Source organism: Apus apus, chromosome 24 (assembly GCF_020740795.1).
Source record: "Apus apus isolate bApuApu2 chromosome 24, bApuApu2.pri.cur, whole genome shotgun sequence".
Lineage (NCBI taxonomy): Eukaryota > Metazoa > Chordata > Aves > Apodiformes > Apodidae > Apus > Apus apus.
The window spans coordinates 425,782-452,165 of record NC_067305.1 but is presented as its reverse complement, the minus strand read 5'-3'; the positions used below and the strand labels follow the sequence as shown (position 1 = coordinate 452,165).

At 41.0% G+C, this 26,384-nt stretch overlaps 3 protein-coding genes across 4 annotated transcripts; all 3 read right to left on the bottom strand.

The window, feature by feature from the left end:
• Positions 1–2,187: 2,187 nt before the first annotated feature.
• Positions 2,188–3,126, bottom strand: LOC127394150 (olfactory receptor 6-like). The gene has a single exon (XM_051639959.1). It carries the CDS (start codon positions 3,124–3,126, stop codon positions 2,188–2,190), a length of 939 nt encoding a protein of 312 aa, XP_051495919.1.
• Positions 3,127–10,271: 7,145 nt separating this feature from the next.
• On the bottom strand, positions 10,272–13,520 carry LOC127394016 (olfactory receptor 12-like). Of its 2 annotated transcripts, XM_051639703.1 has the most exons (2): positions 12,625–13,514; positions 10,272–10,293 (listed from the first exon to the last, which is right to left on the bottom strand). In XM_051639703.1, exons 1-2 carry the CDS (start codon positions 13,512–13,514, stop codon positions 10,272–10,274), a joined length of 912 nt encoding a protein of 303 aa, XP_051495663.1. The 2 variants fall into 2 exon arrangements, with proteins under 2 accessions (XP_051495663.1, XP_051495664.1); XM_051639704.1 differs by lacking the exon at positions 10,272–10,293 and having other exon boundaries at positions 12,585–13,520.
• A 7,661-nt stretch (positions 13,521–21,181) lies between these two features.
• LOC127394149 (olfactory receptor 6Y1-like) lies at positions 21,182–22,117 on the bottom strand. Its single transcript, XM_051639958.1, has one exon. It carries the CDS (start codon positions 22,115–22,117, stop codon positions 21,182–21,184), a length of 936 nt encoding a protein of 311 aa, XP_051495918.1.
• Positions 22,118–26,384: the final 4,267 nt, after the last annotated feature.

Here is a 26,384-nt window from a genome sequence, read left to right as displayed (position 1 = left end):
ACATTGAGGTGCTGGAACATATGCAAAAAATGGCAAGGAAACTAGAGAAGGATCTTGAGAACAAGTGCTATGAGGAACGTCTGAGGGAACTGGGGTTGTTTAGTCTGGAGAAAAGGAGGCTGAGGGGAGACCTGCTCACTCTCTACAACTACCTGAAAGGAGGTTAGAATGAGGTGAGGTTGGTCCTCTCCCAAGTAATGAATGATAGGACAAGAACAAATGTCCTCAAGCTGCACCGTGGGAGGTTTAGTTTGGGTATTAGGAAAACTTTCGTGACTGAAAGGGTTTTCAGGTACCATCACTGAAAGGGTTCTACAGGCTGCCCAGGGAAGTGGTTGAGTCACCATCGCTGGAGATATTGAAAAGACATTTAGATATAGTACCTGGAGACATGGTTTAGTAGTGGACTTGGCAGTACTAGCTTAACAGTTGGACTTTTAAACTTCCAAAAGAGCAATAGGCTTGAGATGGTTTCAACCCATGTGTTTCCTCTTGTTGACTGTGGATGACCAGCATTGTAGCAGTGAGCATGTTATAGAAAACAGTAATAAAATTCATGTATACAATGTGATTCAACTGATTATTCTAAAGGCTGCTCTGTACTATGTGCTGTTTGTACTTCTATTATGGTTTAAGAACAGTGCTGTGTGACAGCAAATTTGCTGATGATACCAAGCTGTGTGGCGTGGTTGACACCCAAGAGGGAAGGGATGCCCTCCAGAGGGACCTTCACAGGCTGGAGAGGTGGGCCAGTGCCAACCTCATGAAGTTCAACAAGGCCAAGTGCAAGGTCCTGCACTTGGGTTGGTGCAACCCCAGGCATAAATCCAGGCTGGAGGGAGAATGGCTGGAGAGCAGCCCTGAGGAGAAGGACTTGGGGGTGGTAGTTGATGAGAAGCTGGACATGAGTCATCAGTGAGCACTGGAGCCAAGAGAACCAACTGAATCCTGGGCTGCATCAGAAGAAGTGTGGCCAGCAGGGCCAGGGAGGTGATTCTGCCCCTCTACTCTGCTCTGGTGAGGCCACACCTGGAATACTGTGTACAGTTCTGGTGCCCTCAGCAAAAGAAAGATACAGACCTATTAGAGAGGGTCCAGAGAAGGGCCACCAAGATGATCAAAGGCCTGGAGCAGCTCTGTTATGAGGACAGGCTAAGAAAATTGGGGCTGTTCAGCCTAGAGAAGAGAAGGCACCAAGGAGACCTTATAGCAGCCTTTCAGGACTTGAAGGGGGCCTACAGGAAAGCTGGGGAGGGGCTTTTAGTCAGAGAAGATAGTGATAGGACAAGGGGTAATGGTTTTAAACTGAGAGAGGGGAGAATAAATTCTTCACAACATGGGTGGTGAGGAACTGGAATGGGTTGCCCAGGGGGGTTGTTAATGCCCCATCCCTGAAGGTTTTTAAGGCCAGGTTGGATGAGGTTTTGTGCAACCTGGTCTAGTGGTTCCCTGCTCATGGCAGGGGGGCTGGAACTTGGTGATCTTTAAGGCCCCTTCCAACCTTAATGATTCTATGATTCTAAATCAAAACCCTGTGTAACGTCAAGTAGCTTCAAATAAGACATTAAACTGTCCTTCTAAGGAGTATCTAAAAGAAGATGGTCGGAAAGTGTTAAACTCTGACACTGGGGAGGATAACCCCCATCACCAATAATTTATGGAGACCTATTGTCTGGAAAGCACCTTTGCAAAAAAACAAGGGGTATTGTATCCACATGGGCAATTCAAAAACCAGTGCAGCCTTACAAAAAGAAGACCAACAGCTACAGTAGAACATAGACAGTGGATTGAGGAAGGTGTAGGTTATCCTAAAGTGCTTCTCAAAAGTAGTTCTGCTAAATAGAGTATCTGTAGTGGGGATAGAGAAAGAGTTATTGCCAGCTAAAAGATCTTAGACATGGCTAGGGTTTTGAGACTAATTAAGGCTCATATGGGGCTAGGCAGCAGAGAAACTGGGAGCAGGTTCTGAGACCCACAAGTCTTCTCAATATAATTTTGCCCTGTTGATAGGCTCTATTCATCTGACCTCTTGCTTTCTTCGTGGGAAGAGGTGCACATTCCTCTGAACTCTCCTGTTTTTCTTCAGGATCACCTAAATATCCCAAATCCTAGAAGTGAACAATAGGTAAATTTATTATGACCTGAAGAAGACACCTAAATAAATAAGAAAAACTCTGGATGAAATTTCTAGGAGCAATTGTCCCTCCGGTGTATTGTTTTCCTAAGAGCAATTTTGAATTCCTGGTTCCTAAAGCAATAGATAACTGGGTTGATGAGGGGTGTCAGGACAGTGTACAGCACAGAAACCAGTTTGTAGGAGCTGAAGGAATCAATAGACTGAGGCCTGGCATAGATAAACAGGGAGGCTGTATAGAACACCATGACAACTAAAAGATGGGAGGCACAGGTAGAGAAGGCCTTGTGACATCCATTGGCTGAGGGGATGCCCAAGACAGAAGAGATGATGCACACATAGGAGACTATAATCACAACCAGTGGTACAAGAAGGATTAGCAGGGCCAGTAAGAAATCTATAAGCTCAGCTACTGAGGTGTTGGTACAGGCTAGCTTCAGTAAGGCAGAGACATCACAAAAGAAGTGGTGGATGATGTTGGGCCCACAGTACTCCTGATGTGAAATGAAATAAACCTTCACTGTGGAAATCAGGAAGCCACTGATCCAGGAGCCAACGGCCAGACGGGTGCAAAGAGTGTGATCCATGATGATTGGGTAACGCAGTGGGTTGCAGATGGCCACATAGCGATCATAGGCCATGACAGCCAAGAGAGTGCACTCACTACAGGCCAGTGCCAGGAAGAAGAATAGCTGGGCCATGCAGCCAGTGAAGGAAATGCCTTGTCTGTTTGTCACCAAGCTTGCAAGCACTTTAGGAACTGTGACAGAGATGTACCCAATCTCCAGAAAGGAAAGATTGCCGAGGAAAACATACATTGGCTTGTGAAGCTGAAGATTTGTCCAAACAAGCACAACAATCATTGCATTTTCTGTTACTGTCAGCACATAAGCCAGGAAGAACATCAAAAGTACCAGAAGCTTGATTTCCTGTTTACCTGGAAAACCAACCAGAATGAATTCGACTACATGGGTCCGGTTATCTGAAGTCATGCCGAGAATCACACAGAGGCTGCTACAGACTTTGCAGGAGAAGCAGATGGAGCAACTGTTTGAGCATCCACTCAAGCTAGCTTGTATGCAAAGACCATGACTTGAAAATCTGGGTTTGTAATTAGAGCTGTCTGGATTGAGGGGAAAAAAAAAAAAAAAAAAGAAAAAAAAAAGAGAGAGAAAAAGGAGATGAAATTAGTAATTAATAGTGAAAAAAGCCAACCAGTGGCAACAACACAGCAACTTCACAAAGTACTATTGAGGCACAAGGGGGACTTTCTAAAGTAGACTACAGGATTTCTCTAGGACCATCTTTGTAAATACAATTAGGATCATATCTACACAACTGAGTTACATTTCTGATCCAGATCTCAAATATCTCATGATACTAGCACAGCGTGACCTGAAATGTGTTGGATACACAAAAAGGTACAATACTTATGATATTTATTTCTTCCATACTCTATTGGTTTACATGGGTTTTTCACTCAACCTCCATGTCTCTTCTTATCCAGAACTTAACCGGCTATTGTTATAAACTGTTCTCTGCTGCAACATGGTAGGTGGATCTCCTCATGAGTAACATGTTTATGTAGTGAATACAAAAGTTAATGGAGAGTCACAAACTGTTAAAAAAGTTACAATAGCTCATAAAGCACAATAGAATTAATGATGCCTCCTTCTACAAGTGCTAGTCTTTCTCCTTTGACTAGAGAAGATATTCAGATATGCAAATAACCTCTTCTAAGTAAATGGTGTGGAATTAATCACACTGTGGGTGTCTAAATTGTGTATTAGTGATTCAGGTACCTAAACATAAGCGTGTTTGGAGACACTATAACTATCCTGGCCTTCCAGCTCTCAGTCTAGCAGATTATGAAATTTCCCTAGTTTCTGTGTCATATCTGGCAGGGATTTGTGAAATTCTAGGACATCTCATATGCTTTGGCTGTGTTTAGGCTCTTGAATCCCAACTTCATTGTTCATATATGAGTTCATGGACATATTTGAAGTCTTTTGCATGCTGTAGTCATTCACACAGAGCATAAACTTAGGACACAGAAACCAAGACATTCAGAACCTTCTGGAGTGACATCTACAGGGTGGGGAAAATTACTCAAAAAAGGTATTCATCTGGCCATATAAAGGTTTCTAGTTAGGAATGTATGAAATATTTGTGGACACTGTTATTTATATGGATTACACTGGCACTTTATTCTGTAGTATAATCAGAGTTTAGACAACTAGCATTGCATGCAAGTTACTCCACTTTAGACACTCGTGGCAATATTCACAGAATCACAAGAATTGTCAGACTTGAAAGGGACCACTAGTCCAAAGCCCCTGCTACAGCAGGATCCCCTAGAGCACATTCAACAGGACTGCATCCAGGTGGGTCCTGAACATCTCCAGAGAAGTAGATTCCATGACCCCCCTGGGCAGCCTGTCCCAGGGCTCCATCACCTTCACAGTAAAAAAGTTTTTCTTCATATTTAAATGGAACTTCCCATGTTCCAGCTTGTGCCTCTTGCCCCTTGTCTGTCACTGGGAACTACTGAAGAGAGTCTGGCTCCATGGTCCTTGCACCCACCCTTTAGATACTTTTAGGCATTGATAAGGTCTCCCCTCAGCCTCCTCTTCTCCAGGATAAAGAGTCCCAGCTCTCTCAGCCTTTCCTCATCAGGGAGATGCTCCAATCCCCAAATCATTTTTGTTGCCCTCCCCTGGACTCTCCAGTAGTTCTCTGTCTCTCTTGAACTGTGGAGGCCAGAACTGGCCAGTTCTCCACATGTGGCCTCACCAGGGCAGAGTAGAGGGGGAGAGTGACCTCTCTCAACCTACTGGCCACACTCTTCCTTATGCACCCCAGGATTCCATTGATCTTTGTGGCCACAAGGGCACACTGCTGGCTCATGGATCATTTACTATCCACCAGGACCCCCAGATCCTTCTCCTCAGAACTGCTTTCCAGCAGGTCCACCCCTAACCTATATTGGTGCCTGGGGTTCTTCCTCCCCAGGTGCAGGACCCTACACTTGCCCTTGTCAAACCTCATGAGGTTCCTCTCTTCCCAGCTCTCCAGCCTGTCCAGGTCACACTGGATGGCAGCACAGCCCTCTGGACTGTCACCACCCCTCCCAGTTTGGTGTCACCAGTGAACTCACTGAGGTCACACTCTGTCCCCTCATCCAGGTCATTGATTAATATGTTGAAGAAGACTGGACCAGATATTGTCCCCTGGGGACACCACTGGCTACAGGCCTCCAACTTGACCCTGCTCCATTGATCACAACCCTCTGAGTTCTGTCACGTTCTGTCACACACCAGCTCTCCACCCACCTACCTCACTGTCCACTAATCTAGCCCTCACTCCCTGAATTTCCTAATGAGGATGCTATGGGAGACAGTGTCAAGCCTTGCTGAAGTCAATGTAGATGACATCTGCTGATGTCCCTCCCAGTCACAATGTCATGGAAGGCTATCAGATTGGTCAAGCAGGGTTTCCCCTTGGTGAATCCATGTTGACTTTCTTTGCTTTCACATGTTTTGAGATGGCATTTGGAATTACTTGTTCCAACAAATGAAATTCAGGCACCTATGTGGAGCAATTTTAGCTGCCAGCAATATCTTACAGACAGACCTGGAGTTGGCAGATATAACACAGGACCTGCAGAAGATCTGTATCCTTCCAGAGTATGACTGAGCATCATGCAGAGTACCACAGGTCTAAAATTGCACCAGAGATGCCTGTGTTTAAGTACCTGAATTCTGCTTCTGTTGCCAGGTCTGATTAAGAAGTGAGATAGCAGGGATTGCCTAAAAATAGGTTTTTGCTAACACAAGGGATGATGAAGAGCATGCCATCCATCTTTCAGCTCTTGCTTCTGAATGATGTAGAAACTCAAGGGTATGAGAAACTTACAGGCCCTGTGCAGATTTCTTGGATAACCTGCAAAAGACATTTATTGAGCCACTAAGATGAGCTATAATTAATCTGATCTATCTTCTGGTTTAAGAGAGGTGACAGAAATCCTATTATTTGACACAACCACCATAAATGCACAAACTCACTTTTTCCCATTCATATAGCTTGTTAAATCTTACATGTATCCATTATGATATATTTGTAGTAAACTGCAAAGTTAATCCCTTTCACAAATGTGCTATGAGAGCACACACACACATAGCTATCCATTAATCTATGTTTATACCTACATATCAACACTGTCTAACTAATAATAATCTTTCTTTCTAAATATGTGTTAGATATAGAATCATAAAATCATCATAGAATCATAGAATGTCAGGTTGGAAGGGACCTCAAGGATCATCTCGTCCAACCTTTTTAGGTAATACTGTAGTTTATATGAGATGGCTCAGCACCCTGTCAAGCTAAGACTTACAGCTGTCCAATGGGGGGAATCTACCACTTCTCTTGGGAGACTATTCCAATGTTTGACTGTCCTCATGGTGAAAAATTTACATCTTGTGTCCAATCGGAATCTCCCCAGGAGCAACTTGTACCCATGACCCCTTGTCTTCTCCATGTGACTCCTTGTAAATACGGAATCTCCATCTTCTTTGTAGCCACACTTTAGTACTGGAACATGATAATAAGGTCTTCCCTAAGCCTTCTTTTCTCAAGGCTGAACAAACCCAGTTTTTTAAGCCTCTCCTCATATGGTAGGTCTTCCAGTCCTCTGATCATCCTTGTGGCCCTCTGGACCCTCTCCAGCCTGTCCCATCCTTTTTGTAGAGCAGGGACCAAAACTGAACGTGATATTTCAGGTTTTATCTGACAAGTGCTGAGTAGAGCAGGATGATGACTTCTTGATCTCTGTTGGAGATGCCCTTGTTGATGCAGCCCGGCATCCTGTTGGCTTTCTTTGCCCTGCAGTGCACTGTTCACCCATGTTGAGACTATTATCCACCAAGACCCCCAGGTCTCTTTCCACACGGCTGCTCTCCAGCCAAGTGGATCCCAGTCTGAACTGTGCTCCTGGGTTATGTGTTCCTATCACCTTCTGGGTAGGGTCTGTCAGCCAGTTCCCCACCCAGCACACAGACCCACAAATATATGCTTCTAATGTCAGACTTGGGCAGGCAGAAAAGGATATACTGTACTAACAGAGTGCAGATGGAACATATCTGCATTATTTCCATGATGTGAAGACTGTTCCCATGACTTCTTAATTGTCCACTTTAAGATTGTACTGTTCCTCCATCTCCCTGTCTATCTGTATGCATAGCTGTGAAGTGAAATAAAAGCAAAAGTATTTCATACTTTGGATGTGAATGTGGATATGTGTATGTGTAGGTGTGTATATTCTAGAATTAAAATATTTATGTGTGATATTTCTTATGCAATGTAATTTTTTTTTTTTTTTTTTTTACTTCTTAATTAAAGACATTTTAAGGAAATGTGATAAAAAATGACAAGGAATTCTTGTCAGATTAGTTCAATTTGGAATCAGAAGGTCTAACTCCATCCCTTATTTAGGCAAAACTTTGCCTACTGTATTAAAAAACACTTGATAACAACCTTCTCTGTTGTAAGCCATAGGCAGGGAAAATCTCATGTGCAGAAAACTTCAAGATGGATAAACTTTACTTGTAAGAGGAGTTCCACCGATCCGAAGATACATACGGAATTTAGTGAAGGAGTTCTACAGATTATTCCCTCTCTATAGTATGAAGCACATAAAGTAGGCTTTTAAATAATTCAGGTGAATTGTATTCAAAGTGAATTGTATTGCTGCTTTTACTGATGGAGGTATGGGAAAATTAATCTCATAGTACCTAACTCTGAGGAATAAGGAGGAAAGGAAAGAAGGCAGATGATAAAAATGTCAAAAAATAAAAAGTGGGAAGGAGGTAAGGAAAGGAGAAAGGAAGAACAGGCACTGGGAAAAGCTATTTCTAGAATAAATGTACATTAACTTAATTGCTAAAACACAAAACACTACTTACTTGAGAGTAAAGGATGAAGATGAACATACAGGTCTGGTTGTTTTTTTTTTTTTTTCTTGATGCTAGTTGATGAAAAGAAATGTCATTGGAAAAATGTATTTCAAAGCATGAAAATAGGAATTTGCGCAGAAAAAAAAATTGCATATAAACCAAATAGAAATAGTTTTCTATGGAAGTTAGAGACCAAGAATTAGAGAAGGCTATGAGAGCCCTCTTTCCTCTTATGTGCATAGGAAAAATAAACCTCTCCCTCTTTAGGGACCAATTTGAGTTCCATGTGTTGAGTTGCTCCTCATTCTCCAACATGAGAGCTAAAAAAAGCATTCCTCCTGTGGTCAATGACATTGCTCTCATTTTTTCAACTAGACCGCAGCTGCAGAACCAGAGCCTTTACTTTGAGAACTAATAAACAAATCAGATCCATACAAAATATGTGCTAAGGAGAAAACACTAGTTTATACTTACAGGATTTAACTCATCTGTTTATATAGTTACATGACCTAGTAATCTAGAATTTCCTTTATTTGTTCTGAGCAGGTACATTGCAATGAGATTGACTACTTCTTAGAATCTGTGGGCTGTATTCAGTGACTTTAGAAGAGAAACTGCCTGGTATATACTAAAGGAGCAAGCAGGACGTCTAAGCAAGGGCATACAGTAATATTTTGTGTGTCTTAGTGTGTTTGGCACTTCTGCACAAAACGTATGTTAAGTTATACTTTTCCTTAGTGGGCACAGGAAGCCAGGTATGATGCTCTGGGACACCTAAAATGTCAATACGTATAGGCTAAAGCTGTCCTTCATGGATCTCAGACCCTGGAGGTAAGGGGAAAGGTCTGGAGAGGGGAAGACTTTCCCTCAGTAGAGGAGGACTGGGTTAGAGACCACTTGGTCAAACTGGACATCCATGGACCCTTGATGAGATGCACCCTCAAGTGCTGAGAGATCTGGCAGATATTATTGCTGGCCCACTCTCCATCATCTTTGAAAGGTCATGGGGAATAGGAGGAAGGCCAGTATCACTCCAGTCTTCAAAAAGGGCAAGATGGAGGACCCAGGAAACTACAGGCTGGTTGGTCTCACCTCTGTCCCTGGGAAGGTGATGGAGCGAATTGTTCTGGATGTCATCTCTAAACATGGAAGAACAGAAAGTTATTGGAAGTGGTCAACATGGATTTACCAAGAGTAAATCATATTGACCAATCTGTTGGCCTTCTATGATGTCATAACTGGTTGGCTGGATGAGGGGAGAGGAGCAGATGTCATCTACCTTGACTTCAGCAAGGCTTTTGACACTATCTCCTATAATATCCTTATTAAGAAACTCAGGATCTGTGGGTTGGATGAGTGAACAGTAAGGTACATGGAGAGCTGGCTGAGTGACAGAGGTCAGAAGGTTGTCATCAATGGTGCAGGGTGAAGCTGGAGACCTGTAGCCAGACTGGGGTCTGGTCTTGTTTAACACATTCATCAGTGACCTGAGGGAACAGAATGTATCCTCAGCAAGTTTGCTGATGGTACCAAACTGGGAGGGCAGGCTGAAGCACCAGAGCACTGTGCTGCTATCCAGCGTGACCTAGACAGGCTGGAGAGCTCGGCAAAGAGGAACTTAATGAGATTTAACAAGAGCAAATGTAAGGTCCTGCACCTGGGGTGGAACAACTGCATGCACCAGTATAGCTTATGGGCTGATCTGCTGGAAAGCAGTTCTGAGGAGAAGAATCTGGAAGTCCTAGTAGACAATAAGTTAACAATGAGCCATGACTGTGCCCTTGTGGCCAAGAAGGCCAATGGTATCTTGTGATCCATAAGGAAGAGTGTGGCTAGTAGGTCGAGGGAGGTCATCCTCCCCCTTTATTCTGCCCTGGTGAGGCCACATCTGGAGAACTGTGTTCAGTGCTGGGCTCCCCAGTTCAAAAGAGACAGAGAACTGCTGGAGAGAGTCCAGGGGAGTGAACAAAGATGACTGGGGGATTGGAGCATCTCCCTGATGAGAGAGCTGGGACTCCTTATCCTGGAGAAGAGCAGGCTGAGGGGAGACCTTATTAATGCTGCTAAGTATCTAAAGGGTGGATGGAGTCAGGCTCTTCTAAGTAGTGCCCAGCAATAAGACAAGGGGCAATGAGTATAAACTGGAAGACAGAAGTTCTATTTAAACATGAAGGAAGACTTCTTTACAGTGAGCGTGACAAAGCACTGGACCAGGCTGCCCAGTGGGGTTATGGAACCTGTCCAGACCCGCCTGGATGCAGTCCTGTGGAATGTGCTCTAGGGGATCCTGCTTTAGCAGGGGCTTTGGACTAGATGATCTCTAGAGGTCTCCTTCCAACTCAAATGATTCTGTGATTCTCTGTGAATTCTATGCTTACCTGCTGTAGATTCATAGCATAATTTATGCTGGATGGGACCTCAGGAGAGCTGAAGTGTACAACCTCTTGCTCAAAATAGGTGCAGTCTAATAAATGGTAAGTTGAGGGCAATAAACACTTCCCTTGATTTAGTGGCCATGATACTGTATATACAGACCAGAGTACAGTTTAGCTGCTTTGCTGCCAGGGCACTTTTATAACTGATGTTCAACTTAACCCTAACCTGGGTTAGTTAACCCACCCTACCTAGGTGGGAGCGGGAGGGGATCAAGAGCATTGTTGTCACTCGTTCAATTGCCGATCCTGAGTCAAACCGTGACACGTGAAGCAATGAAAGATTATGATGTTTGAGGGGGCAGTGCCAGCGACAGACAGGCAGAGCAAAGAGTAGGTAGGTTCCCAGGTAGAGAAGGAGAGAAAGAATGAGGGAGAGAGACTCTCTGGATTGAAAACTAAACTAGACAGCTATAATTAAACAATAATTATAAAAGAAGATATGTACAAGATATACAAATGTGTTCAGGAATGTGCAAAACCCTCTTGCCTCCACCCATCCCCAGCAGCTCCCCCAGCATCTCCTGAGCTGTGAGCAGCCCCAAAATGTTCCAGAGCTGCCAGAGAAAGGGCAGAGCAGATAGGAGCTGAGGGGAGTGATGAGGGACAGCGATGCATGGGCCTGGGGATCAATGGGGATGGACGGATAGATGGAGTCCTCTCTGGACACCAGTCATGGATGGGAGAGAAGGGAAGAAGAAGCAGGAAGGAAGTTGTCTTCTGTAATCTCTGAGCTTAGCTAGATATATGGGATGGAATATCTCTGGCCAATTTTGCTGGCTGTCTAATTCACCCTCTACAGGGGGCTCATAGATCTCCCAGTAGTGCCTGATGCAGCAAGGCAAAGACATGACCTTGGAGTCCTAGTAACAAAAACATTCCGGTGTTATCAGTTCACTAGGTGGAACACTTGCTGCTAGTTAAAAGAGTTTACTGAAGGAGAAAAAAAAATCAGTAAAAGGAAAATTGGCTTCATCCTGGCTCAAAGCAGGACAACATGCCATCTGTGGAGAAGAAGTACCTTTCCTATTCTCAATCAAGAAGCATGGTGCCACATCCAGGCATTGTGCTGTAATGCGTTTGCACTGGAGTGCTGTCTAAAGACAAGATTAATCCCGTGCCTAGCCTGGCCTTGGCAATCTCTAGAGTAATATCTGAGCTTTAATTTTTCAATGAAACTTCTATCTAGGGTCTATAAGAGTGTTTTGAAATAAATTTTGGGTCTGCATTATGAGGTTTATGTCTTCATATTTGAAGAAAAAAAGTTCTGTAGAGTCTAACAACTGTTTCCAGATACATTTGATGATGGAAGTGACCGACTCTTAAGAGAAACACTCTCTCTCCATTAACTATGAAAAGAGTCCTAATGTGTTGTTACAAGCTTATCTATTACAGAGAAAGAGCTCTGGTCCTGTTACAAGCCCTTATGCAAGAATGAACACACACATGGAAAAATAATTCAGCAATGTAATACTTTTTATTAGTATTATTTAGTCAGAGAGCTCTTCTGACACAATATTTCAATTGCCCATCAGTGCTTGATGGTTGGAACCCAAATTTCAGTGGTTCCACTTCTAAGAGAAGTGAATAAAATTCAGAAACAATAGTTTAAAAATTACAAAACCCAGACAAATAGATAATTCATTTCCCTCTTGATTCATCTAATTTATCTTTGGATATTTACAGTGAGAATGTGTCCACCTGAGCTGACTATGTTTCAATGCATAGAAATTAGGCACTGCCAGAGTCTGTATTTTATGTTCTATTTTAGATGTCTAATACACAGTGGGATCAATTATGGCTTTAAAACACTTGTGCCTTTTGAATGGTTATTAAAGGACTCTATATTACAGCTCTTTGTAAAAGTCTAAACTGGCTAAATGAATCCACACCCTTATCTGATCTTATTTTCCTAGACTTCTTTTATACCCCTTGCCTTCATCTAAGACACTGATCATGTGCAATCACAAAAGGCTCTGGAAAGCAAGCCCAGATGTTTTACCTTCTAAATATCCATCTGTAGTGAATTGGACACTGTGGTCATTCTCATCCTCAGTAAACGTACTAAAAAAAGCCTTCCCTTTTAAACTGTTTTTTCAGAGACTCTTTTACCTCTTTGTTTCGGAGGGTATAGATGAAAGGGTTTAGCATGGGAATAACAATAGTATAGAGGATAGAGATGGTGTTGCTTTTGTCAGCTGAAGGTGTGGATCCAGGCTGAGCATACATGAAGAAAACAGTCCCAAAGAACAAGCTGACAGCTAGCATGTGAGAAGAGCAAGTGGAGAAAGCCTTGTGTCTGCTCTCAGCTGAAGGCATTTGGACAATAGTGAGGATTATATAACCATAGGAGAGAAAAACTACTGAGGCAGTGCCCACGATGATTGATCCACATACAGACAGCATGACTATTTCATTGACAAGTGTGTCTGAGCAGGCAGCATGCATCACTGCAGGAACATCACAGAAGAAGTGGTTTATTTCTTTGCGCCCACAAAAGGACAAACTGAATGTAAAGCCTGTCTGGATAGTGCAGTTGATGCAGCCTGAGAGATAAGAGCCCAGCACCAGGAGAACACAAAGTCTTTTTTTCATAATAATTTGGTACAGCAGTGGATTGCAGATAGCAGTAAAGCGATCATAAGCCATGACAGCAAGGAAAAAGGCTTCTGTTGTACCAAAAAGAGAGAAAAAGAACATTTGAGATGCACAACCATTGTAGGAAATTATTCTTCTGCCCTGTAAGAATGTCAGTGCTGCTTTGGGAGTGATGACAGAGGAATAGCAGATGTCCAGAATGGACAAGTTCTCTAGGAAAAAGTACATGGGAGTGTGCAGCTTGGAGTCCATTCTAATTATGAGGATCATGCAGGCATTTCCCACCACAGTGACAACATACATTGCTGAGAAGAGAACAGAGAGGAGGAGTTGCAATCCTGGATGAGATTTGAACCCAACCAAAATGAACTCTGTTACCTTGGTGTTGTTTTCCATGTTTCTTTTCAAATGACATTCAAATAAAAAGTTAGGATGGAGTGGACATTGGACATTTCCCTAGAGAAGCAATTAGAGGAATAATATAAACAAAAAGATATGAAACGTAAGAAATATGAAAAATAGAGAGATGGATGGAAAACAATGGAAAGTAGATTAATGTATCATATCATATCTGTAGATTTTTCTAATATATTTATGTACAGAAGAACCAAATACCCAAAGAGAACCAATATTCTTTTTGGTATAAAGAATACTTTGCATGCAGCAATGCTTACTTTGCATGCAGACTTTTTAAAGTCTACTTTACAATCAACAAAGAAACAGGCATTTCATTTGAAATTTAGTCTAAATAACTATTTCAAATGTAACTGGGCAGAAAAAATCTCTCCCTAAGATTACAGCTAACCCAGAAAAGACTGCTTTCCCCTTAACAAAAAAAACCACAAATTAATATGTTTCTTCCGTTTATGCAGAACTATTTTAAAAATATGTGATTCAAGAAATGCATGAAAAAAAGTGTGGATAATTTTTTTTTTTAAAGCTTCTTATTTAAAAAAGAACACTTCTTTTTGTGATAATCTGGTATTTAGTCATTTTCATAAATTAGGTGTCATCTTACCTAGGCATGAGTATATACAGTGGGTTGATGCCTACATTTGTACTAATAATTTAGATTACCTTTAAAGTCAGTGGCTAGAAATCAACACTCCCACTTCAGAATATTTATCATAGAAGGTATAAATCATGTTCTAGGATTTTTTGTTTCTCTCCATTGACATAAAGGGAAATCCAGCTAAATATTTCGTATATATAAAGGTGGACATAGGTGTATAAAGCTGAGTTATATAAAGCTCCATCCAGTTACTGGCATCTTGTTTGCTCTGTTGTCATTTCCATCAGATACATTATCATAATCCTTGTGTACCTAATCAATTTAAAACACTTAATTAGTTTTTAACACATTACTTCAGGCACCTCTTTATAACCCTTGAAATGTACCCTCAGCTCTGGTTTCCTCAGAAGCCCTATTTACTTCTTTGTTCTATTTTTATTCATGTGTCTTAGGAAAGGAAATAAATTTGGAGAAAGAACTTCTCTTTGCGTAACCTTGCTCCTCAAATACTTTCTCAAGTTTCCCTAGATTTCTGTGTACAGTGAACTTAAGTTTAGATAATCAAGGTTAAGCATCCTGTCTAAGCCTATTGTCTAGAGCTTTTTCTATTGTCAAAGCATCCTCAAAAATCAAAAGAGAAATAGAGGCATCCAGAGGGTAATTCTTCTAGTCCTACCATACCTGTTTAAATCATAGGGGGAAAACAGTCCCTTGGAGATATCTATCTTCATTAGAAAAGGAATCAAGCTAGCAAAAAAATGAGAATAAAAAATAAAAAAGGTACCTTTATCCCCAACAATAGAAAAGAAAACATCAAAAAATGTATGTCAGTATGGTCAACCATTTGATTGATGTGCAATCTTGTCTGATCTAGTAGTCCTTATTTTAAAATATTTATTTTTATTCTGTTTTTATGTGTAAACATCTTTCCAATGGAAGGTATCCTATATCCCATTAAAAATTGTTTTGCTGAAATAACAATTACTGATGCTTTAAGTAAACTACTTTTTGAAACAGGCTAGCAGAAATCTAAGCAAAGAAAGAAGCTGCTGGAGATGCCTGTGAGAGGGGCACTTTAGGAAGATTTTTGATTCACTTGAGATCTGAAGTCGTCTCTGGAATTGTATGTCTCTTTGTTAATCAACCAGGAAGTGTAGGATGACTAATGCAGACTTAGTGATCTTGAAGGTCTTTTCCAACCAAGGTAATTCTGTTATGTGACTCCAGAAGAATTAACTGTTTTCATAAGCATTATTTAAGGTCTATGAAACCAAAATAAAGACACAACTATTTTTAATCCAGTTTTATCACTAAACTTACCAAAGTAAAGTTCAGACATCACTAACCACAATACACATACATACCTTGTAATATCACAATAAAAGCCAGATGTGGTTTGGAATTCAGGTTTCTGGAACACATTCCCAGAAACATCGAGCTTTTTTTCTAATCAACTGATGTTTCAATAGTCTCTTGGTAATCAATAGATCACTGAGCTTTCATCTCTCTGGTTGTAAGGGCGTTCTCCCTAGTCTGTTGCGTATATGTATTTATAGGTGTGCATAAAAACACAAGGGATTCAGCTTCCAGAGTCTTAGATCTTCACAGCCAATATCTGAACCTCAAATGAGATTTTTCCCTTGTGCCATTTGTCTTTTCCTGCAAAAGAACAGAAACTGAGAACCCAAACAATAAAGTGTAATGCTACTACTTGTGCATTTTCTAGCCCTACTTTTTTCACTTTTTCTTAATTTGAGCTCTTCCTGCCCCTTTTAGATTTCTTTCCAAGAAGCAAAACACTCTGGACCTAATCAAAACACAATTAGCCATTAGATTATGCTTCTTTGCAGAATACCAAAGTAAGAACAGACATCATTGCATTTTTCCCAACCAATGTGCTTCCCTTCCCTAAACAAAAACAAGTTTTCATTAATGTGCTCTCTTCTCTTACTGGGAGTCAGAGGGTACTCATCTCCTAAAATCTAGAGATGTGACTCAGATGGCTAAAAATGAGGGTCCAGCCTCTAAAGGAAAACTGACTTGGACTCCAGCACTGACTCCAGGAAGAAAAAAGCACCTCACAACTCGTGTGTGTATCTCAGACACTCTGGGTCATGCTGTTATTTTTCAACAAGCTAATTTTCTTGTTGAAAGCAAAGAGCACAAGAGCATCAAGTTAAGTTATAGGAAACTATATTAAATTATCTTCATTTTGGAGGGTGGTTTTAAATAAATATACATGAAATAGTTTTTTACTTTTTTGATATAGAAGCCTTCTAAATTTTATTACTCATTATAGATCAATATTTTCTACAAACAGCCTATTTTACTTCTGCATACATTCTCATCAGAGACACTCATCATCCCAGCAGCAGACAGCAAGAGGAAGAGAGATGGTAAGGTTCTCAAGAACTAAGATTGGTCTTCTAGTCTTATTTATATGACTTATGGAAGGCGATTTATTTACAGTACTCTGAAGACACCTAACCTTAAATTTACAAAAGAGTTCATTGGGAAAGCTTCCAGAAGCAAACTTTTAGATCCAAGAGAGAACTTACATTCTCAGAAATTTGTATAATACTTGTCTGTGTTCTCTCTGTCTCTAGGAACACTTAGGGACCTCTGTTGAATAGGTAATTAATTGTTTGATTCTGGTTTTCTAACTGCATCTTTATTAGTGGATATAAAAAACCTTAACAATCGGATGATAATCCTCTTCACCATGTATTTGAAGAGTTTTCTTGACATAATTTTAAAGCAATCACCTTTATAGAATCGTGGTATAATATAATTGTTTTGGTTGGAAAAGAACTTTAGGATCATTGAGTCCAACTCTTAACCCAGCACTGCTAAGTCCACCACTAAACCATTGTCCCTCAGCACCACATCTTTTGAATCCGTCCAGGGAAAGTAATGCCACCACTTCCCTGTGCAGCCTGTTCCAGTGCCTGACAACCCTTTCAGTAAAGCACTTTTCCCTAATATTCAACTTAAACCTCCCCTGATGCAACCTGAGGCCATTTCCTCTTGTTCTATTACCTGTTACTTGGGAGAAGAGACCAGGCCCCACCTTACTACAATCTCCTTTCAGATGTAGAGAGCAAGAAAGTTTCTCTTCAGCCTCCTTCAGACTAAATAACCCAAGTTCTCTCAGCTGCTCCTCATAAGACTTGTTGTCCAGATTCTTCACCAGCTTTGTTGCCCTTCTCTGGACACGCTCCAGCCCCTCAATGTCCTTGTGGTGAGGGGCCCAAGACTGAACACAGTATTCAAGATGCAGCCTAGCTAGTGCTGTGTATAAGGGAGTGATCACTTCCTTAGTCCTGCTGGCCACACTATGGCTGATACAAACCAGGATGCCATTTGCCTTCTTGACCAACTGGGCATATGCTGGCTCATATTCAGCTGCTGTTGATCAATACTCCCAGGTGTTTTTCTGTCAAGCAGCTCTCCAGCCACTCTTCCCCAAGCCTGTAGTGTTGCCTGGGGTTGTTGTGACCCAAGGGCAGGACCCAGCATTTGGCCTTGTTGAACCTCATACAGCTGCCTCGGTCCATGGATCCAGCCTGTCCAGATCCTGCTGTAGAGCCTTCCAGCCCTCGGACACACCAACACTCCCTCCCAACTTAGTATCATCTGCAAACTGGCTGAGGGTGCACTCGATCCCTTCCCCCAGATCACTGATACAGATATTAAAGAGAACTGGCCCCCACACTCACTCTGGGGAACACCGCCTGTGACCAGCTGCCAGCTGGATTTAACTCCATTCACCACAACTCTGTTCACCCAAGATTGTCTTCTTCCCCACTGGCTTGTCTTCCAGCAGATAGAGAAAGTCAGCTCCTGTGCCTTTAAGATTTCCTTCTTAAAGAGTGTCCAGCCTTCCTGGGCTTCTTTTCTCTTCAGGACTGCCTCCCAAAGGACTCTGTCAACCAGTCTCCTAACCAGGTCAAAGTCTGCTTGCCAGAAGTCCAAGGTGGCCGTTCTGCTGACCCCCATCCTTATTTCTCTAGGAATCAAAAACTTTTCATGATCACTGTGCCTAAGACAGTCTCCAACCTCCACATCATCCACAAGTCCTTCTCTGTTCACAAGCAACAAGTCCAGTGGGGCACGTTCCCTCATTGACTCCTTCACCAGCTCTGTCAGGAAGTTATCTTCCAAAAAATCCAGTAACTTTCTAGACTGCTTCCACTCATTAGAGTATTATATTTCCAGCAGACATGTAGAAAGTTGAAGTTCCCCATGAGAACAAGGACTAGCGATCATGAGACTTCTCCTAGCTGCTTATAGAATATTTCATCTGCCACTTCATCCTGACTGGCTTGTCTGTAACAGACTCCCACCATGAGATCTGTCTTATTGGCCTGGCCCCTGATTCTTACCCGTTAGAATCTCAACGCTATCATCACCATCATTAAGCTCTAGACAATCAAAACACTCCCTAACATACCACCACCTCTCCTGCCTTGCCTATTTTTTCTTAAGAGGTTGTAGCCAGCCATTACATCACTCCAGTGTGACTCATCCCACCATGGTTCCATCACAGCAACTAAATCACAGCTTTTCCTGTGTGGTGCCCATTCTGCATGCATTGATGTAGATGCACATGAGTTGGACTTCTGATCCTGTCTCTTTTCTGAGGGAAGAAGGCCGAATTGCTACCTGATCATTCTTAGGTGCTTTTGTGGTTTCTAGCTCTTCAATAACCCTTGTGTCTTTGCTGCTGCATGGCTCTCCATCTCCCACCTCCACTGGGATTGCAGACCAAAGGACCTCTCTAGCACACTGTCTCACAACTTTGATATGCCACCCCCAAGTTTGTCTCTGGCAAGTCTGATTTTCTCCCCTTTCCCCTTCAAATCTAGTTCAAAGATCAATGCTTTAAAACCTGTCAACCTATGTAGCCAAATGACTGTCTCAGATGAGCTATATACCTTGAAAAATTTAATATTTCACTGGAACCCAATGGAGGACTGAAATGCTTTCACTTTATATACAAAAAACTGAAATGAGAGGAGAAATAGGTTAGATTATTAATGGTGTATAAATATTTAATATATAGTAAGAAGAATAAAGTGACACTGTACTGATATTGGCTGTCATACAATTAATTTTATTCATAGTACCTTGACTGGAGATATGTTTTGGTTTTGTGATGCAAACAGTGTTGATAACACAGGGATGTTTTAGTTATTGCTGAACAGCACTTGCACAGTGTTAGGGCCTTTTCTGTTTCTCACACCACTGCTGCAGTGAGAAGTCTGGGGCTGGGCAGGAAGTTGGGAGGAGAAACATCTGGAACAGCTGAATCCAACTGACCAGTGGGATATTCCATACCATATGACTTCATGCTTAGCAACAAAAGCTGAGGGAAAGAAGAAGTGTTGTTGGAATTAGGGTGTTGTCTTGCCAAGCAACCGTTATGCATCCTAGAACCCTGCTTTCCTTGGGATGTTTGGACATCTGCCTGCCCACAAATTTTCTCACTTTCACTCTTCTAATTCTCTCCTACATCCCACTGACGGGGAGAGTGAGCAAGTGGGTGTTTGGGGCTTAGCTGCCTGCTGGGGTTAAACCACAACTAACGTGTAAGCCTGATCTAGGCATTACAGGCTGTCTTTAAAATCTATGAGAGAAACAGGCACCTTTGGAGAATGATTCATAACATCCGTACATTAAAGGTATGTGTTAAAGACATAGAACAAGTACGTTTGGGGGTGATAATACGTGTACATGAATAGTAAAGGAGTGTAGGGTAGTTTCCTTAGATTTCTCATTAGACTTAGATTATTTTTTTGAGGAATCCATGCTTATTTATCTAACTATGTCTGTAGCTCTTCATCTAGTACACGGCAACAGTATACACGGAACAAGTTCTTCCAGCAAGTGCCTTAAGGTTTTCTCCTTGGAAATTAGATGTTCCATTAACCCCAAAATCTGAAAAGGCAGTCTGCTAGTCCAGAGCATGGAATGTCAGAAACTATGGTCTGAATTATAAACTCAAACCTCCATTTAATATACTCACATATTGATGTTCGCTCAGCTGGTAGATTCTAATCTTTTTTATTATTAGTTGTTTGTTACAGAGTATTAAACATTTTAAATCACTGTGATATTCTAAGGATGATGTAGATTTTAGAGGCACCTTTTGACCCTCAGAGGCTTCTGACTGATAATCAGATTTTCTCACAGATAGTTAGTATTTAATTCAGATGCATCAGCTGTGTCTTTAGACTCCTTCATATTCAATAAGAAGACTTGGACTGTAGTCTGTGATTTGGAGTTTAAGGTCCTGCTGGAATACTGCTGGATCCAAGCCTCATGCAGCTTAAAGGAAACTTTGATCTATCCTGTCAGCTGTGTCTGAACTTCTTGGAGTGAATTCTTTCATATGCCTTGGATACAGTAAGGTTATTTAGGGTACCAGAGTTCTGTTGTGAGTGAGAGACTTGAGTCCAAGTGACACCACAGCAGGAACTACTTATATTATACTCCCCCTACTGCAACATTAGGAAAGATGTCTCCTTCAGAGGATGTTCCGTTTTATCCTAAAACAGGTGTCTAAGAAAGTTAACATGACTCATCCCTTCCCACTCCTTATTTCTTGCCAGGGACAATAAAAGAAACAAACCAGATGTTGATATCTGCATTTTATGTGCCTTTTGCAATCCTATCCAATGTTTTCTGGACCTAGTAATCTATCTAGTACAAACAAAATCTGGTGTTCAGTTTTAGCATTGCCAAACCTTCTTTTTTGAAAATGGAGCAGCCATTCAGCTGAAGACTTTGAAGAAAGGTACACAACATAGAACCATATGGGGAAAACACACAAGCAAAAAACCCCTCCCAGCGCTAAGCAGCAATATACACATTGATCAAACTTAGATTTAACAAGGTCTACTTCAATAAATGTGGTTACTGGGTGCATGAAAAGGAGAGTTTCGCTTTGGTGTGGATTAAGGTCTGGACTTTCTGACTTCAATTCATCAGCACTGCCAATTGATCTTCGTAAGTAAAGCCCCTTCTCCAGGAGCCTTTGGTTGATATTTTAGGTGTGTCTTGTGCAAATAAAGGTCTTCCTCAGGGCAAACCTGACTTCTTTGTTTCTAAGACAATATATGAGAGGATTCAGAAGTGGCACGACTACTGTGTACAAGACTGATACCAGCTTGTTAGAACTATAGGTATACATGACCTTTGGGTGGGCATAAGTGAAAAGAGTGGTGGAGTAGAACAATATCACTACAGTCAAGTGGGAGCTGCAGGTAGAAAAGGCCTTTTGCCTCCCCTGAGAGGAAGGAATCTTCAACACCGTGAAAATGATGAAAATGTAAGAAGTGACCACAGTACACAGAGGCACCATGATGACCATCAGAGCTAAGATGAAGTCCACTAGCTCAGCCAAAGAGGAATCACTGCAGGAGATATTAAGTAGGGGTGAAATATCACAGAAATAGTGATTGATTTTGTATATGTCACAAAATGAGAGCGAGGCTATAAAGCTCAGCTTGATGGAAGAAGTGATCAAACCACACACCCAGCAGCTGGCTGTCAGCTGAACACAGAGCTGTCGATTCATGATGAGCGGGTATCGGAGAGGTTTGCATATGGCCAAGAAGCGATCATAGGCCATAACAGCTAACAGAATATACTCAGTACAAACAAAAGTCACAAAGAAATACAACTGTGTCATGCACCCCTGGAATGAGATATGTTTGTCTTGAGAGAGGAGATCTATGAGCATCTTTGGCTCAATGACAGAAACATACCAGATCTCTAAGAAAGACAGATTTCCCAGGAAGAAATACATGGGTTTCTGCAGGCTGAGGTTAGTTCGGATAATGAGAATGATAAGGAAGTTTTCCAACATGGTTAATAAGTAAGCCAGAAGTAAAGCAGAGAAGAGGAGAAGCTGCAGTTCAGCAGTGGTGGGAAAACCCAGGAGAATGAAATACATGACACTGGTTTCATTCCTCCCACCCATTATGTAGAAGAATGCTGAACCTTATCCACCTGCAATAAATTAACACAATGAAAGCTAACCAGACAGGCTTAAATTCAATGCAATATTTTACACCACCACTTGAGACACTATAAAAGTTCAGGTACTTTCTTGCTGGGTTCAGAATTTTTCATTGTAAAAAATCTTAAAAACCCCATGCTTCATGGACATAGATAGTACCAGTCCTATCTCATCAAAGACACAGCTCTAAAATAAGCCAGATGAACCATACTGTCATATAGTATTGTATAAAGAAATAGTATAGTACAGTATAGTATAGTATTAAAAAATGTTAGGTTATGACCTTATAGACAGACATTTGCATTGTCAATATTTTAGTTTCTACATCTATACATTTTGAAAGTTATACCATCTATATCACATGAACTGTGTGGGAAATGCAAAATACCACAAGCATATATTCAATCAGATTTTAAAACCTCCGAACACATCGGAAGGATCCCATTAGAGGTTTCTCTGGCTAATTCTGAAGAGTCTTACAACTCCATAAAGCTTATCGAGGTACAATGATACACATAGCATCCCAGACACAGCATAGTTCCAAGTTACTTATAGTTCTGAGTCGAGTTTGTTTGTAGTTAACTCAGATTGGTCATGCAAAAATAAGAATGTCCCAGCCTGTGCTATTAAAAACAAAAATTTTCTCAACCTTCTCTAGTGGGAATTCAGAGTGGAATCCACCTCTTCAGTTCATCCTGAAAAATATGATTAATAGAAAAGAGATTTAATGTAGACTTGTGTTAGTTGTTCAATTTATACTAACATAGATAAACCAACCACTTTATTTACCTTCAGTTTCTCTTGAGGTTTGATCTTGAAATCATAGAAAGCCTCCCAGTGGAAGCAATCACAGAAAGAGAAGGGATGCTATTGTTTCCTCTGTGATTCCATACAGAGTAGAAATAAGAAACTCTGAAAATACCTCAGTTTTTGTCTGAGACACTGAACAATTAAATAATACCAGCTGATTCTTATAGGACAGAGGAAAAAAACCCACAAAAATAACCAAACCAAACAAGCCCTAAAGCACAGGGTATGGAAGCCATTTACCAAACACTGAACTAGATAAAGATTTTAGTGCCCTAAATCCAGAGCCTTAACTGATAATCAATTTTGAAGTAAGTAGTTCCTCCTGCACTGGAGTTACTTTTACAACCTTCAAGTTTATAAATAGCCATGCTATGTTATTTCCTGAATAGCACAATACAGTACGAAATTATGTGGAAATGATTCCTTCATCAGTGTGAAATACCTCTATTAGATAGACTGAATCAGTTTTTCAAGTTCCCTGACCTCTCTCTCTCCACTGATGACACTGGTATATGGAAATTCTGTTCAATAGCTTTGTTGTCGCCAGAGCACGGTCCATCACCTGGTGTGAAAGAAGCTGATCAACACACAGTGTCGAGAGACTTGCTTTAATATCCAGCTCTGTGCAGAGCAGGGAGCAGGGGGTGTTCCACACAGCAAGCTCAGTTTCCCAAAGCACAAGAGCTACTTTTATACACAAAAAATGTGAGAAAGAACTTTATCTTTAACATGATTCTGTCATTTGCACACGACTGGTCACTAGTTCCTCACTTCCATTTTAAGTGGCAATGCTCAAAAATGTCACTGTGCATGCTCAGAGTAAGGGGCTTGTTGTTAGCAGGGGTCCCTCTAGCCTACGGGTGGGTACTCCAGTATGCTCATAGCTCATTAATATATTAATATGGTGATTTCAATTACTCACTCCTTTTCCCCCCAGTGCTCAAAGCTGTAACCAAGCCAAGCTGTGCACAGTGCTACTTTCCATCCCTTCCATCTGTCCTGCAGGCCTGTCTCAAAGCCTGGCTGGTGACTACTGGGGAGTGTTTTTTTCTAATTGGAATCTGTTTTTGTCTAATTCTACTTTTCCACTGTTATCTAGGCCCTATTTTTATTCTGCATGTACCTTATGTTCTCTTTTATGTGATTTTTCTCCTCAAATTTGGTTTTTCCTCAAAATTTTACTTATTTCAATTAATAATTGACATCAGCTGCATGGCTGATTTAAGTATTCACAGTCATGTACAATAATTGTGAACTAAAACCTCAGCTTCAAAATGGAGTTTTTTACATACATTTACATTTAGGTTTGTGTCACGTATAGGATTTTCTCCCAGTTTAAACACTTATTATGTAAATATTTAAGACTGAGCTCAGCTACCTAAACACAGTAGTCTAGTGCCATTTGGGATGTTCCCAATTCTTACTGGCTTTCACTTAAAGGAGTCCCAAACAATAGAGACAAAGGAGTCCAGAAAGCATTTTCAATAGGCAGTTAATTTATTTGCTCAGCTGGATAGCTGTTTGGACACTCTTCATCATACTGAGTTGATTGTGCCCATACAATTGCAACCAAAACCTCAGCACACACATAAGCGTGCACACTACATGTATTTGCATTTACTCTGTAGGCCCTTTAAAGGAAGCTAATCCTGCTCCTGTCATCTAAGGTACAGTGAAAGCCCTGGGTCAGGTAAGTACATGTTGCTGTCTAGTGGCATTCTGTATGAATCGAAATCGCTGGCAGCTGGAAACAAAAATTATGCTGTAAAGCATGTAACATGCATGCAGGACTGGGGCAAAGGGAACCTCACATGGAAATACAGAATTTTTAGAAAGGAAAATATAGAGTTCTGTACCTAGGCCAAAAAACCCACATACTTCAGTTGGGCTGAGAATCCGTTGACAAAAAAGACCTCTGAGTTATGATGGATACCAAACTGAGTAACAAGCAGCAGTCACTCTTATTGTAGATAAGGCAAACTATATTCTGGGTTGCCATAAAAGTGGTATGGCAAGCAGATGGAACACAGAAAGGGGCAATTGACACCTCCAACTTGATGGCACCAACTGGCTGGTGGACACTTCTACACCACTGACTCCATCAGGACAACTGAACACAGATCAGCAGATGGCACATTCAGCAGCATGAGCAGAACCTCAGAGAGCAGGTGGGTCTAGAAGCTCACCATGTTCTGCTTTTTGCAGGGAAACTGTATCTATAGGGGAGTTCAAGTGCATGAGTCACTTCATTTGTAACACATGCTAGCAGATTAATCTGACACCTTCATTGTTCCCAGCCATCAGAAATATCTGCAACTGTTGGGTTTTTTTAATCTCACAGTGAGATAAAAGCAATTCAATCAAAGTTGAGAAACAAAAAAATAATCATAAGATAAAGGTAGCTCAATCACATGTATTACAAACAGCTCATTTCAGGTAGAAGTCCTGAACATAACTTTTGAAAACTGTGTTTTGATGTTTGTTTAATTGCATTTGTTTAACATTGCTTTTAGAAAATGTCTTTAAATGTTTTTTAATAATTTAAACATTTTAACCTTGATTCCACTCAATTAAAGGAGTTGAGGTTGGGCATCTCAACTAGATACCTCTGTTGATGGGTTTATATCACACTGTGATTAGAAAAATTACACCCCAGTTCTCAGATAGCCATATCCCACAGGTCTCCTCTGTGGGAGATGGGCTGAAGGAAATGGGCAGCTGAGCAGCTATGGATAAAATTTTATTTCACCTCTCAGAGGAAGTTATCTTGTCTGAGTTGCCTTAGAGACTGTAAATAAAGTGTGGGTATTCAAAGTAAACATCAAAAGTTGAGGTGAAAGATGAAATAACTTCATTTTAGCACCATTACTGATGTGGTTATTATTTGGTTTTGAGATAATAAATTACATTTATTTTCTTTGCTTATTTTTTGTTAATTAGGTTGTGTTTATTTAAGTAAGGACTGTCTGGTTTAGGAAAAGCTGTCTGACAGCCAATATGTTGAGGACAATTTGTCTTGACAGGGAACTCAGGTGAAAGCAGTAAAGAGAATTTTGCATACAGCTAAATGACTCATAGTGCAGAAAGAAAAAGATGGACACATAAAACAGAAAACAAACTGAGACCTTCAGAGTAACAAAGATTTTGAAAATGCGGAGAACAGCAGGCAGTAAAACTAGTCTAGCTTCTGATACTGGGGGGCAGAAAGACTTCTTATGAAGAAAGACAGAATATGAAACCTGTTGGCCAGGTTGGTCAAACCAACACCAGGAAAGAGTACGTTCTACAAAATACTGTCTCATAAAGTGAATGGACCTGCTTATAAACACTTTGCACTTCTATTTAATGCAGATTTTAAAGACTTTTTCTATTAAGAAAAGCTCATAGATGCTATATATTTTGCAACAAGGTCTGTCAC